At 48.7% G+C, this 15,004-nt stretch overlaps 2 protein-coding genes across 5 annotated transcripts; both read right to left on the minus strand.

The window, feature by feature from the left end:
* Positions 1 to 652: 652 nt before the first annotated feature.
* FLOT1 (flotillin 1) lies at positions 653 to 13,026 on the minus strand. 4 transcript variants are annotated; one of them, XM_047860676.1, is made up of 13 exons: positions 12,864 to 13,025; positions 12,501 to 12,557; positions 12,131 to 12,206; positions 11,950 to 12,040; positions 11,570 to 11,713; positions 11,314 to 11,433; positions 11,130 to 11,225; positions 10,754 to 10,906; positions 3,553 to 3,734; positions 3,346 to 3,391; positions 3,090 to 3,227; positions 2,666 to 2,830; positions 653 to 1,297 (listed from the first exon to the last, which is right to left on the minus strand). In XM_047860676.1, the coding sequence occupies exons 2-13, from the start codon at positions 12,541 to 12,543 to the stop codon at positions 1,268 to 1,270; spliced, it is 1,284 nt and encodes a 427-aa protein (XP_047716632.1). In that variant the 5' UTR covers positions 12,544 to 12,557; positions 12,864 to 13,025; the 3' UTR covers positions 653 to 1,267. The 4 variants fall into 4 exon arrangements, with proteins under 4 accessions (XP_047716632.1, XP_047716633.1, XP_047716635.1 ...); XM_047860675.1 differs by lacking the exon at positions 653 to 1,297 and adding an exon at positions 2,007 to 2,518 and having other exon boundaries at positions 2,656 to 2,830; positions 12,864 to 13,026; XM_047860677.1 differs by lacking the exons at positions 653 to 1,297; positions 11,314 to 11,433 and adding an exon at positions 2,004 to 2,518 and having other exon boundaries at positions 2,656 to 2,830; positions 12,864 to 13,026.
* Positions 13,027 to 13,402: 376 nt separating this feature from the next.
* Positions 13,403 to 14,704, minus strand: IER3 (immediate early response 3). The gene is made up of 2 exons (XM_047860687.1): positions 14,458 to 14,704; positions 13,403 to 14,358 (listed from the first exon to the last, which is right to left on the minus strand). Exons 1-2 carry the CDS (start codon positions 14,665 to 14,667, stop codon positions 14,098 to 14,100), a joined length of 471 nt encoding a protein of 156 aa, XP_047716643.1. The 5' UTR covers positions 14,668 to 14,704; the 3' UTR covers positions 13,403 to 14,097.
* Positions 14,705 to 15,004: the final 300 nt, after the last annotated feature.

The following is a 15,004-nucleotide window of genomic DNA, read 5'->3' on the forward strand; positions in this document are numbered from 1 at the left end:
CTTAGAAATTTAAGTTAACATAATTTTCCTTGGCCCTATTTTCAGTAATTCTGGGGACTAGTGCAGTTCTCTCCATTCCTCTCATTTCAGCATGCTTTCTGCCTGTAGCCAACTTTTGCAGGAAAAAAAAAGTTGTGCAACTTTAACAGTGTATAAGTAACTTCTCCCATTCTAAAAAGTACTTAAAAAATTTTTTTTGTATCTTTTTTGTTTTTGAGAGAGAGAGAGCACGAGTTGGGGAGGGGCAGAGAGAGAGATGGAGCCACAGAATCCGAAGCCACAGAATCCAAAGCCAGCGCCAGGCTCTGAGCGGTCAGCATGTGGGGCTCAAATGCAGGAACCGTGAGATCATGACCTGAGCCAAAGTGAGTCACTTAACCGACCGAGCCACTCAGGCGCCCCTTAAAATTTTTAATGTTTATTTTTGAGAGAGAGAGCGCGTGCGTGAGCATGAGTGGGGGAGGGGCAGAGAGAGAAGGAGACACAGAATCTGGAACAGGCTCCAGGCTCTGAGATATCAGCACTGAGCTCAATTCGGGGGTTGAACTCTGGAATGGCAAGATCATGACCTGAACTGAAGTTGGATGCTTAACTGAGCCACCCAGGTGCCCCAAAAGTTTACTGAATGAAGGGAACAAGCTACATACTAGCATTCATTTTGAAGGAATTCTGCTTTATTAATTGTTCATCAGTATTTGTAATTTGTAATTTTTTTTATTTTTGAGAGAGTGTGAGCAGGGGAGGGGCAGAGAGACAGGGAGACACAGAATCCACAGCAGGCTCCAGGCTCCAAGCTGTCAACACAGAACCCAATGCAGGGCTTGAATCCACAAACCGCAAGATCATGACCTGAGCTGAAGTCAAATGCTTAACTGACTGAGCCACCCAGACACTCTAGTGTTAGTGCTTCTTAACAGCAATTGATTTGACAAAGTTGCGAACCTCCAGGCCATCTCTCAAGTTTGGGTCAGGAAAATTCTAGACAATAGGCTCACATAGTGTAATTAGGAAGTTAAATAAGCTGGGTGAGTAGGATAATCAGAAGACTGGCATGGGAACCCCGGGGGACCGATACTCTTGGCAGTGTAGGGTTGGCAAGGGGAGCAACCATTCCCCTTCAAGGCAAGGCACAGGCAATTTGGCAAGGAGATGAGGGGTGGGACCCCAATGTCAAAGGACATGCTCAGGGAAGCCAGTTGTACATGCAGTATGGGAACCATTCTGGCAACTTGAGCCATGAGGCTAGGCATCAGCGAAGGTTGACGGCTCAAGCTGTTCGCAAAGGCTTGTGGTTAACCTGGCAAAAAGACAATGGTGATGACACTTGGGAACCAGGTACCCTATTCTCCCAGCTCCCCATTTGGATGAAGGCTGAGGGGAGGACATGCATTTCCAGGAGTCTTCTAAGAAGTTTTTTTTCTGCCACCCTACCCTACCCTCTTGTCAAGTGGTCATTAGGACCCATGTACAGCAACATATCACTGAAGAGGAGCGGAGAGGGCCAGAGCCCTTTCACAGACCCTCCTCAGCTCCTAATCTCTCAGTGCTTTCAATGAAGGCCTCAAGAAGGCTCCAAGGAAACTAACTTGAAGGGCATTTCTATATATTTTTAATTTTTATTTTTTGAGAGAGAGAGAGAGAGAGGGAGAGCAGGGGAGGGCCAGAGAGAGAGGGAGAGAGAATCCCATGCAGGTTTTGCACTGTCAGCACAGAGCCTAATGCAGGGCTCGAACTCAAAACTGAGATCATGACCTGAGCTGAAATAAGAGTTAGACACTTAACCAATTGAACCACCCAGGCACCCCTGTATATATATGTGTGTGTGTATATATATATATATATATATATATATATATATATATATTTTTTTTTTTTTTTAAATGTTTATTCATTTTTGAGCAACAGAACAGGAATGGGGGAGGGGCAGAAGAGAGAGGGAGACAGAGGATCTGAAGCTGGCTCTGAGCTGACAGCAGCGAGCCTGATGTGGGGCTTGAACTTACAAATCATGAGATCATGACCTGAGCTGAAGCTGGATGCTCAATCGACTGGCCATCCAGGTACCCCATATTTTATATATATATAAAATCCCCTCAGCAATTCAACATAGTAAATAGTATTATTAACATGATTTTAAGGTGAGGAAAGAGGTACAGGGAAGTAGAGAACTTGTCTAAGATCACAGTTAGCAGGCACTGAAGCCAGAATTCACACCAGAAAAGTCTGGTTCCAGGGCCTGCTTTCTGACCTCTACCATAATCTATAGGTGAATAAACAGACACCAAGAAAAGCAGTAATATGCCTTGGAATTAATTGTCAACAGGCTGCAACTAGTTTCTTGTGCTAGTGGGGCCACAAGGCTCTAGAGGATGGTCAGCCTGGGCTTGAAGCCTAGCTTCACCAGCTGTATGACAGGGGCTAAGTTCCTTAACATATTGGAAGTTGTTTCTTTACTTTGTAAAATACTACTTACCCAAAGGATACTTTGATTTTAAAAAACAAACCATATGTGTAGAAGCTTAGCAGTGTGTCTGGCACATAGAAAACAAAAATGTCAATGGTCCCCAAACCTCCTTAGTGCTGGTCCCACTACTAGGCCCGCTGCATCACATGCCCCAGGAACCCAGAAATTCTGTTCCACAGCTCCCACCCTACAGACCCTCACCTGGGAGATGCTGACGCCTGTGAGTCTTTCCACGCTCTCTGGCAAGCGGCTCAGTATGTCCAGTACTTCCCCTGTCACTTTGGCCGCCCCCATGGCCCCGCCTCCACTGGACACCAGTGTGATCTTTTTGGCAGAAGTCAAGGGACCACTGATCTCCTCTGCTACCTGGTAGGTGAGAGATGCCCACTCAGCACCTGTGGTCTGACCACACTCCTTCCTAAAACGCCTTACCCTGGGCTTCAAGATCCTTGATCTGCTTCACTTTGTAAAGATCATCCTTCCTCACTTTGGTTGCTGGCTTATAATTCCCACCCCTAATTTATGGTCCCCTAGCCTGGTTCTCCCCAAGCTCTTGCCCCTCATTTCCGCCCACCCTACATTCCCTGGTTCTGTTCTTCTCCTGGTGCCCACACAACCTCCAGACCTGGGGCAGCTTCTCCAGCAGCATGTCCAGCTGAGCAGCCTCCTGGTACAGCTGGAATGCTTCCGCTTTCTTGGCCATCTGCTCAGCCTCGGCCCGGGCTCGAGCCCCTATGGCAAAGGCCTCAGCCTCCCCACGCATCTGAGAAGGGTACAGGAAAGTTGTGGTACTGATGGCTATAGTTAAGGATAAGGAACCCCAGCTGATACAGCAACCCCTACTCCCTCCACAAGCCAGCAAGAGCCCCCTCTTAACTCACCCTCACAGATTCAGCTTCTGCCTCAGCCTGCATAATCAGTTGAGACCTGGGCACAGAAGGGGAGGGAGGGGCTGAGGAGGGGCAAAAGGCAGACCCCATTGGAGAGACAGAGGCTCCTATAACCCGAGTTCCATAGAACTCAGTTCTTCATCTGGGGGCACCCACATGGTAAAGGATCCAGGATGGGGCCTGGGAAGGGGCATTTACTTCTCTGCCTCAGCTAGGCGCTCCAGCTTGTAGCGCTCAGCCTCGGCTGGCTTCCGAACTCGGGCCTCCAGCTCCTTCTCTCGGCGGGCGATCTCCTGTTCCTGCACTGCCACCTGCTGGGCCCGCTCCACCACCTGCACCTGTACCCGCTGCTCCTCGATCTGCTGCTTAGTCTTGGCCACCTGGGTAGGAGTGATGCTCAACATCAGGGCTGAAGGGCAAGTTCCCAGGAACCGCAGAGAGAAGCCAGAGCTCCAGAGAGAGATATAAACAGAGTAGGTACATGAAGTTAGTCCTTGGCGGGTTCAGCCAGCCCAGCAAAGTCCATTTCCCATATGGATCCCAGTCATAGCTTGGGGGATGGCCTGATCCTTCTCAGAGGCAATATCAAGGGTAGGGCATTTTCTAGGCAGCCTCAGCATCAAGAGATGCATAGGGCTGGGATCCAGTCCCTGTTCTCCCTTGGCCATGCTAAGTTTCCCTCTGTTGAGCTCCCCTATTAGTCTATTTCTCCACAGTGTCCATTGCTAGAGTACGAGCACTGGAGGGCTCTGGTGCACAGTGGCCGTCTTCCACCTTTAGGCTCACTCAAACCCATGTACTTCTCTCCATCTGTACTCCTGTAAACTTCCTGCAAGTCACCCTCAATTCTAGCCTGACCTGCCAACAGCTGCCTACTGGCTTGGGGCGGGGGCAGGGGCGGGTGTATGTACGTATCTTTTTCACTTTTATTTTTTGCATATGGTACAAATTCAAAAGAAAAAAAATGAATAATGATAAGCAAGGCTTCCATCCACTTATTTCCTCAAACCACCTTGTTCCTTTCCCCAGAAGCAACCATTGTGACCAGCTTCTTGTGTATTCTTCTCCCAGGGACATTCAAAGCATCTACAAGAATGTGTACATATAGAATTCCTCTTATTTAGGCACATTTCTTTTTCTAATTCCTTGTAGAGTACAGAGATCAGAAGGCTCTTGCCAAGATTTGGTGAGATAATAAAAACATGTGTCTTTATTATCTCACTGCTCTGGCTCAGCCATGTACCAACATCCCTGTGGGTCTTATCAATACCAGAGATGGTGCCCAGCCTCTAATGCAGCCATCTGTTCACTCGAGAACAGTGCTTCTGAGTATGGCACCCTCCAGTGTCTTTGACCCTAAAATTCCAAACAGGTTCCAAACTGGACTAGTTGCTCTCTACCCCAGAGTGCAGGATCTCTCTGTGTTGGAGTCCCTCCTGCCCGCTTTAAGCCCACCTTTTTTTTTTTTTTTTAATGTTTATTTTTGAGATAATGCGAGAAACAGAGTGAGAGCAGGGGAGGGGCAGAGAGGGAGACACAGAATCTGAAGCAGGCTCCAGGCTCTGAGCTGTCAGCCCAGAGCCTAATGCAGGGCTTGAACCCACAAACCATGAGATCATGACCTGAGCAGAAGTTTGATGCTCAACCCACTGAGCCACTCAGTCACCCCTCCTGTTTAAGCCCACCTTTTGATGAAATAACCCCCAGCAGCTTCCTCAGAAAGAGTATGTGGACAATAAGTTTTTGAGATCTTGCTTTTCTGAGGCTTTTTTCCCCTACCTTTCTATTTGAATGACAATTAGGTTGAGTACAAGTTATTATGTTAAAATTCATTTTCCCAAAATAAATAAATAAAGTTTTAAAAAGGTTGGGGGGGGGGGGGACACCTGGGTGGATCAGTCAGTTAAGCGTCCGACTTTTGATTTCAGCTCAGGTCGTGATCTCACAGTTCATGGGTTTGAGCCCCACGTTGTGTCAGCTCAGCCTACTTGGGAATCTCTCTCTCCCTCTCTGTCTCTCCCTCACTTGTTCTCTCTCTCTCTCTCTCTCAAAATAAGTAAGTAAACTTTAGAATTCATTTTCCATCAGCACTTTGAAAGCATTTCTCCATGGTCTTCTAGTTTCTTGAGAAATCTGAAGTCATTTTGATGCCTGACCCTTTGAGATCTGTTCTTTTTCTGTGGAAGCTTTTAGATCCTTTCTTTGTTCTCCATGTTCTGAAATTTCACAGTGTAGTTGTTTTTCATTCATTGTATTACATACTTGGTAGAGGGTTTCAACCTAGAAAGTCATACCTTTCAGAATAACCATTTAAAAATGTTTTCCAGGGGCGCCTGGGTGGCTCAGTCGGTTAAGCGGCCGACTTCGGCTCAGGTCGTGATCTCGCGGTCCGTGAGTTGGAGCCCCGCGTCGGGCTCTGTGCTGATGGCTCAGAGCCTGGAGCCTGTTTCCGATTCTGTGTCTCCCTCTCTCTGACCCTCCCCCGTTCATGCTCTGTCTCTCTGTGTCTCAAAAATAAATAAAGGTTAAAAAAAATTTTTTTTTAATAAATAAATAAATAAATAAATAAATAAATAAATAAATGTTTTCCATTGGCAATTTTCCTCCCAGTTACTTTGTTCTGTTGATTTATTAGATTAATAAATCTACAGATTAGGATTAATGAATTTATTAAAATTAGAATAATTTATTAGAATTAGGTTAATAAATCCCTTGATTAGAATTTCTTTCAATGTGATTTCCGCCCTCATTTCTGCCATCTTATTAATTTCTAGGAGCTCTTTTAATTATTTACTTATTTTTAATTATTATTATTATTTTTTTTTTTTCTTTTTTTTTTTTCTTTTTTTTTTAAATTTTTTTTTTCAACGTTTATTTATTTTTGGGACAGAGAGAGACAGAGCATGAACGGGGGAGGGGCAGAGAGAGAGGGAGACACAGAATCGGAAACAGGCTCCAGGCTCCGAGCCATCAGCCCAGAGCCTGACGCGGGGCTCGAACTCACGGACCGCGAGATCGTGACCTGGCTGAAGTCGGACGCTTAACCAACTGCGCCACCCAGGCGCCCCTATTATTTTTTATTTTTGAGAGAGTGAGAGAGAGCACACACCCACACACCAGTGGGGGAGGGGCAAAGAGAGAGGGAGACACAGAATCCGAAGCAGGGTCCAGGTTCGGAGCTGTCAGCACAGAGCCCAACACAGGGCTCAAACACACAAACCGTGAGATCTTGACCTGAACTGAGGTCGGACATGCAACCAACTGAACTACCCAGGCACCCCTAGGAGCTCTTTTATTTATATGTTTATTTATATTATTTTTGAGAGAACATAAGTGGGGAAGGGGCAGAGAGAGGGGGAGACCGAGAATCCCCAGCAGGCTCCACATGTCAGTGCAGAGCATGATGCGGCGCTCAATCTCAGGAACCGTGAGATCATGACCTGCTCAAGATCAGACGTTTAACTGACTGAGCCACCTAGGCACCCCTAAGAGCTCTTTTTTTGTTTTCTGTTCTATGTCCTGATTTTCTGGATGTGAATTTTCCTCTTATCTCACTGGGGGTATTAAAATTTTTTTTTTAACTTTCTTCTCCCTGCATAGTATATATATCCTTCAAATCACTTCGCTGTTTGTGGTTTTGGTCTCAGTCTTCCATGTTGCAGTATTCCCTCATATATCAGGTAATTCTTGGCTGTCTGCTCACAGTAAAGGAGGTTTAAAACAGTGAAAGGAAACTGTGGGCATGTGGATAAAGCTTGTTGACTTTCAGGTTCACTCTAGGGTGATTGGGCAGGTCACCTGCTGAGGAACCTCTGATTCAGAATCTTTAAGCCTTTCCCTTTGGATTGGTCATGTTCCCCAGCATGGTCTTCTGATGTCTTCTTTGGAAGATGGAGGGTCTGGGGGGCAAATGGGGTAAGGGAGTTAGGGGAGGCTGTCAGCATTTAGTATTCAATGGTCAGTCACATCGTGCCTGTCATTGATAAAGTACCAGGCCCTCGCCTGTTTCTAGCTGGCTCATATCATATCCTCTAGTTTTCTCTTGTCAGATAATAAACTTCCCAATGTCTACTAGGGCAGAGAAGGGCCTATGACCAAAGACATAGGGAGCCAGAGAGGAGCTGAGAAGTGACTTTTTATCACATTTACCTCATTTCTCCTCATTTCAACAGTCTCATCACAACTCCAGAGGTACCTGTTGCTGCTATCTCCTGAGCCTCAGCTGATTACATTGTTTCTCCCTGCAGCTCTGGCTCAGCTGTCTCAGACTGGCTTAGTCAATTATGATGGCTTTCTGGCTTCCAAAATGATATTATGCTTTCTGTTCCTTCTGATTCTATTCTCTGCATCTGTTTTCGTCTTCCCTTTCTTTTCAAAAATCACTCTATGTGGCTTTAGTGAGGTTTTAGAGGGAGTGCAATTAACTATATTTATTCAATCCATCATCTTTGAGAAAGCTTCCAACTTGAATTCCTGCTTCCTCTCTTGTCTTCTGACAGTCAATTCTCCACATAGCAGCCAGACTGATCCTTGTGAAAATGTAAATTAGACCGTGGCACCACGCTGCTTAGAGTTCTCCAATAGTATGGGACACCTAAGTGCCTCAGTCAGATGAGCGTCTGACTCTTGGTTTTGACGCAGGTCATGATCTCATGTTTCGTGGGGTCGAGCCCTGCACTGGGCTCTGCACTGGTAGTGTGGAACATTCTTGGGATTCTCTCTCCCCCTCTCTCTCATCTTCCCCTGCTCTTGTGTGTACACTCTTTCTCAAAAAAAAAAAAAAAAAAAAAGTTCTCCAATAGCATTCTACTGGGTTTTGAATTCTAAGTCTCCATCACGACCACCTGAACCCTATGTGACCTGGCCATGCCTACCTTGCCATCTCACTGCATACCAGCCACACCAGATCAGAACCTCCTTTCTGTTCCTGGGATATACCAAGCTTTCCTACCTCAGGGCCTTTGCACATGATGGTCCTCTGCCTAGCCACATATGGCTATTTATATTTAAATTAATATTAAATACAATTAAAATTCCTGTTCCTACATTTCACTAGCCACATTTGAAGCACTGAACATCACAGCACAGAGACGCCTGGGTGGCTCAGTGGTCAAGCATCTGACTTCAGCTCAGGTCATGATCTCGCAGTTCGTGAGTTCAAGTCCCACATTGGGCTCTGTGCTGACAGCTCAGAGCCTGGAGCCTGCTTCAGATTCTATGTATCCCTCTCTCTCTGCCCCTCCCCCACTTGCATTGTGTGTGTGTGTCTTTCTCTCTCAAAAATAAACAAACTTGAAAGCGAATAAAAACAATTAAAAAATGTGTAAAAAAAAAATCACAGCACAGATTTACAGCACTTCCATCATCATAGAAAGTTCTATTTGAACAGCATTGGCCTAGAATGTTCTTGGTCCACAACTCTTTACATTGCTGGCTCCTTCTCATCTTCAGGTTTATCTCATAAATCACTTCCTCACTGAAGCTTTCTTGGATCACCCCTAACCTAATATAGTACCTCTCCACTGTTTTTTGCTCACTCTGTGTATTTCTATCATAGCACTTAAACAAGAACCCATAAAAATTATGTACTTGCTTATTAGCTGTTTCCTGTGTTATAATGTAAGTTCCACAAGGGCAGGAATCTTTTCTGCCTTATATCCTTACCTCCAAAACAATGTCTGGCACATAGTAGGCACTTAATACATATTTATTGAATGGATCCTTATTTCATGAGCACCTAGCACAAAGCCTGGCACGAAATAAAGAACTCATAAAAGCTGGAACAGAGCCAAAATCAGCTCAATCCTTTGATCTTCAGACAAATAAAGCCATTTTTAGAAGGTTAAGGACCACTCAAGCAAATGGTTTCCACAATGTTAATGCTTTTCAAACTCCAGTGTGTACACGAATCTCCTGGGGATTTTGTTAAAAATGCAGGCTTTGGGGGCGCCTGGCTAGCCCAGTTGGTAAAGCATGTGACTCTTGACCTCAGGGTCGTGCATTCATGTCCCACACTGGGTCTGCAGCCTACTTAAAAAAAAAAAAAATGCAGATTCTGATTCAGTCAGTAGGACTGGAGCCTGAGATTTTGTATCTAACAAGTTCCACAGTGATGCTGATGCTGCTGGTAGGCAGACCATGCTGAGGAGCAAAGCACTATGCTACACTCAATTACCTGTCAAACCACCAGGAATTTAACATCATAAACTAAAGAGGTTTTGCACTTCATTAGGCTTTCAGCCTGTACCAATTCTTGGCAAAACCAAATTTCATAATATTGCCATCCTTTGGGTAAAGGTCTCAAAATACAGTTGATTTTCATTATTTGTGGTAGATCTGTTCTATAGAGTAGCCATGAATGCTGAATTAGCAAATACTTATTTTGCTGTTAGGTTCCTGTGAGCCCTTGGTCACAACATTTTCATCAACAGATTAGTATATGTCCTTGTTTTACATGTGTTTCTGTTGAAAGATACCTTATGTAATATACATTGTTAATTCATTAACAACGAACTCATAGCCAAAAGCACTATAACTCCTGTCTGAAAGAAGCTTATCTAACACACGTATTTTCTCTATAGGCATATCACAGCCTCCTTGAACTTAGAAATACTTAGCACTTTAGCAGTACGCTTGGGGGCCATTTTAAACAGCAAAATCACCAACAAAAAGTACAAAAATGCAAAAAACGTGGCAGTAAATATACTGTGAAAACGACAGTTTACCTTATGAGAGCTGAAACAGGAAGGCAGAACATCTTGTTCAACCTCCGCTGCACTGTTAGGCAACTCAGAGTTTTCACTGCTCTGTGCATTGTGTGCAAATGACCACAAAGGTGCCACAAGTACTGTTTCTGGGATTACCAATAAATTTTTGAGTAGGCAAATTATCAAATACAGAATCTGCAAACAAAGAGGACTGATCATGCCTCCTTGCGATATCAAGGGCTGCCCATATCTCACTTTGCAGAATTCAAAGCTCACATCCATGTTTTTCTTCCTCATGCCCTTCTTGGATCACCAGGGCTGCTGTGAGCCCATGGAAAATCAGAAAAAGGTGCCCCTTCCCCTGGGTGGATGCGGAACCATTGACCTGTGGCAGAATGCACAGTATGGTGAGCAGAGCATGGGCTGGATCCTAGCTCTGCTTCACCCCATTCACCCAGGTGCCCTTTCACAGGGAACAGTCTGCCCAAACATATGACCAGTCCTATTGACCATATCCCTTCTTGGCCTTTACTTTTCAACTGAAATGGTTAGGTTTTTCAAATCTTCCTCATATGGAGGAGTTGGGTCAGAAATGGACAGCCAGAGGAAAGGGATCAGAGTTAGAATCTGAGAAAGTGTGGTAGCCTGAGATGGAGGGCCTGAGAGGAACTGCCCAGTGTGGTAGCTCTGACCTGAAGCTGATAGGCCAAGTCAGCCTGTGCTCGGCGGGTGTTGACCTCGATGTCATATGCAGCCTTCTTTAGCTCATAGTCTCTCTGTGCTTTGGCCATCTCGATCTCACTCAGGTACTGAGCAGACACCTTTTCCTGCTTGGCTTTGGCCTCCTGTCCACACAGAGATCAGGAAGGAAGTCAGAGTAGGGAGAGGAAGGCCCCGCGGGGAGAGCCTGCTCCTCACCAGGCTCCCCTGCACGTGGCCTCATCTATGTCCTCTGCCAACCCAGCTCTACCAGACCTCACTCAGATGTGCCTCTTCCATCCCCTCTCCCGCTGCATGCCCAACAAATCCATAGTGACCAACTGAGCCCCCAAGTGGGATCTATCTCACCCGGATCCCAGCATCTCTTTTGGCTTCTGCTTCCCCAATCCGAGCATCTTTTTGGACTTGAGCGGTTCGAGCCTTCCCTAAAGAGTGCAAATAATCCTGCGGGAGAGAAGCAGAAATCAGAATCCTCAGGAAGGTTTAAGAGATGGGAGCAGGGAACTGGAGAAGATCAGCCACCTAGGTATACCTGATCATCATGAATGTCCTTCAGGGTATAGCTAACCACACTGATGCCCATGTTGACCAGGTCTGAGGAGGCCACTTTGAAAACTTGCTCTGAGAATTTCTGCCTGTCCTTATAGATTTCCTAGGGTAACAGAATGGTAGGAAGGAGGAATTTAAGCTCTCAGTCCTCTGGCTACTGTCTCCCACAGACTAGCTTGGCCCAGAGGCCCAACTCACTCTGGTATGCCTTCCAGATCTTTCCCTGCCCTCAAGCCCACCTCCACAGTCATGTGGGCCATGATAGCCCTCTGGTGGCCCTCCAGAGTCTCCAGTGCAATGTGGGCAATCTCAGCCTCTGTCTTCCCCAGGAACATCTGGCAGGCAGCTGCCAACATCTCCTTGTTCTGCCCCTGGATTTTCACCTGTAGCCAGAATAGGGATAGAGTGAGTGTGGTGAAGGTCTCATGAAGCCAGGTAGGAAGCAGGAAAAGGATGGAAGAGTCAAGTGCCTCGGGAGTCCCTGGAGAAGGTGAGATTTCGCAGAGAAATTTCTCTGCGCCAGAGGTTGGGAAGGCCATGGTCAGAAGATTCTTAATGTCTGGGGACACAGAAGGTGATGAAGGAATGGACATCAGGGGAAAGGCTCTGAAAGCCTCACCTGGGCAATGCCAGTGACTGAGATGGGGACCCCATGGCGAGTGTAAACCTTTTCACTCTTGACATTGAGGGTCAGTGTGTTGAGAGAGATCCTATGGGAAAAAGGAGTGGACAGTGAGAAAAAAAAAAAAAGGAAAGAGAGAAAACTAGGGTTCCCCTTCCCTGGTTCTCCTTCTACTTACCTCTGGATTTGCTGGATGCAGGGCAGGACAAAAACACGCCCTCCAGCTACCATGACTGGGGGGCTTCGGCAGAAACCTGCAAGGTGAAGGGGCAGTAAGTTGCAGTGGTGAGGGGTAGGGCTAGAATGTGGAAGACTGAAAAACTGGGGTTGGGGGGATAATCCCCACGAGGAAATCTGGGAGCTGGAGGGGAGACAGTCTGGGCCTCGGAAGGGTAGCGACTGGTAATCACAAATGGGTGGCTTGCAGCCATGGGGGGTGGGGTGGACAGAAGGCTTGGCGCTGGGGAGCTGGGAGGGAGAAGAGTAAAGGGCAGAGGCAGGACCGCAAGAGTCTGGGGGGCACTGGCTGAGAAGAGAACATTACTTACCGGAGACCACCATGGCCTCATTTGGGCCACAGGTGAAAAACATGGCTCAGGTTAGAGCTGGAGGAAAGGGAGAGAAAAACTTTGCGGGCGAGGTCCACAGAAGTGAATACTCTCTCTTTCCAAGGCCCAGTCCCTTCCACACCCGTGGGTCCGTTAAGACATTTCCCTCTGCAGTCCCACAGATCCCCAGCGGCTCCCTCCCACGCCGGCTTACGGCCACTCCCTGCCCCTGCCCCGTCCCGCCTTCAGTGAGGACAGTTTCTCGCTTATCTGATAATGCTCTCCCGCGCCTAGCGGACCCCAGACCTTGAGCCACCCTCCCCGCTCCTCCGCAGCCCGACTACATCTCCCCTCCCCACCCACCTCCCCGCACGCTGGCTGCGGCCGGGCTGGGGTCTCGGCAACGGCTGGGGCGCGCAGCGGATCTGGGGACTGAGCAGCGGTCCCGCCGCACCGCCTTCCGGAAAGCTGGGCCTGCGCCCGCGCGGCTCACCCGGCCGCACCCTGTTGCTGCGGCAAACGCGACCCCGCCCCACGCGGCGAGCCAGCCCCCTCGGCCCGCCCCTTTCCCGGCAGGCCACGCTCTGGTTCGCAGCCAGCCAGCCAGCAGCCGGGCCTACCGAGGCTGCTGGGCTAGCTGCCGCCCCCGCCATCGCGCTTCCCCAGCTGCGAGCTCCGCCCCGGGATGCAGGACGTGACTTCCGTGGGCCTGGCAACCCAGGGCGGGGGACATTGCTTCACCTCGGATTTGCTCGGCTGTGCTAACTGGGAAAACCACGCGTTGGGCAAAGAACGACCGCATCCGGTCACCTGGGGCGGAGCGCCCGCTAGGGACGTGGACCCAGCTCCTCCCGCCGGCCCGAGGAAGAATGGGGAATCGCCGCTTGCAAAGATACATTCACTGACTGTAAATCGAGTTTATTTGTGTTCACAGAACATACCGGGCGACCCCACAGCCGCCCCCGATAGCCCACCGACCTTTGACACTGTAGCCACCCCTTGGGGGCAACTTCGAGGAGATCCTCGGACAAGGACCTTATTCCCAACAGTCCGCCAAAGCCTCACACAATAGATCCGCGGAGGTGACATCCTGGAGGACGGAATACCAGTCCCTAAACCTAAGACCCGCCACCATCCTTGCCTCAGCCCGGGCGCTCTCCAGGACCCAGATCCTCTCCATTCCTTCTCGGGAGAAGGATCTCCCTAAGTTCTGGGAGCCCTGCTTCCACGTTTCCCACAAAGCTCAAATACTAAAGAGATCTGCATTTTCAGTAGGGGGGCACATCTCACACCCCTGCATAAGTTAAAATAAATATTACATATACCCCTCCATCACCTAGGGGAACATACATAAATACATATATAAATATTAATTAGGATCAATAAGAAATAAATTAATGACGTTCTTCCCCACCCGGTCTCGCCCCGGAGTGTCGGTGCTCCTCTAATCCCAGGCTCGGGCTGGAGTCTCCGCTGCAGTGTTGTGACTTAAAATTGCCTCGGAAGTCCCAGTTTGGGATACGCTCTCGCGCACCAGGTACACCTGGTGTTTCTTTGGTTTTTCGGATTCTTTTGAGGGGGATGTGGGGAGTCCCGGTTAGAAGGCGGCCGGGTGTTGCTGGAGAAATGTGCTGAGGTCCAGAGCGTAGTCTGAGGGCTCAGAGGTCAGATTAAGGGACTCGAGGACCGGGGGCGCAGGGGTGGGCGTGGGGGATGCGCCGCTGGAGGTGTCCTCTGGAGCCAAGGGTGCCGGCACACCCTCTTCAGCTATCAGGATCTGGCAGAAGATGACGGTGAGCAGAAGAAAAAGGAGCCTTTTGGCAGGGTTCGGATCCTCGACTGGCAGCTGGCGCCGGACCTGAAGAGAGACAACGAAGGGAACAGGTTAGCTGAGATCTCGGGGTTCGGCTGTTCCCGCTGCCCTGCCCCACCTGCTGCCTACTTCCTCCACACTCACCACTCGCGGGTACAGGACCCTACGGCTGCGCTTTCGATGCCCGCGGGAGGCGCTGGGGCGCGCGGTAGGGGCCACCGCGGGCTCCGGAAGAGGGTCGAAGGTGAAGATCTCAGGACCAGATCCCCGCCGGGGTCCGGGGCTGGTGGAGGAGACAGGGGTTGGGGCCCGCAGAACGGTCATGGTGGGGAGGGAGCTGCGAGAGTGACACATCGTGAGCTGAGCTGGGCGGAAGACCGAATGAGGACCCGTGGTCGTGCGGAGCAATTTTTGTGCGCCCTGGAATGGGCGGATCCTTTTCGACTCCACCCACGACTGGGAGTGGTGGCCGGAGCGAGCTGGAAATTCCGAAGATTAAGCCGAGAGAGGGAGTAGCCTATGCAAGTTTAGGCGCCCAAGTGTGTGTTGTGAGTGTGTGAGTTGTGAGTGGAGTGGGTGAGTTCCCGGACTTCAGGCACATGTCGGGACATGTGGTAGATGGAGACGGGCTAACAGCTTAGAAGGTGGTTGGGCCACAGGTCCCATCTCTTGGGAAGCAGGAGGACTTACA

This window comes from Prionailurus viverrinus, chromosome B2 (genome assembly GCF_022837055.1).
Source record: "Prionailurus viverrinus isolate Anna chromosome B2, UM_Priviv_1.0, whole genome shotgun sequence".
Taxonomy (NCBI): domain Eukaryota; kingdom Metazoa; phylum Chordata; class Mammalia; order Carnivora; family Felidae; genus Prionailurus; species Prionailurus viverrinus.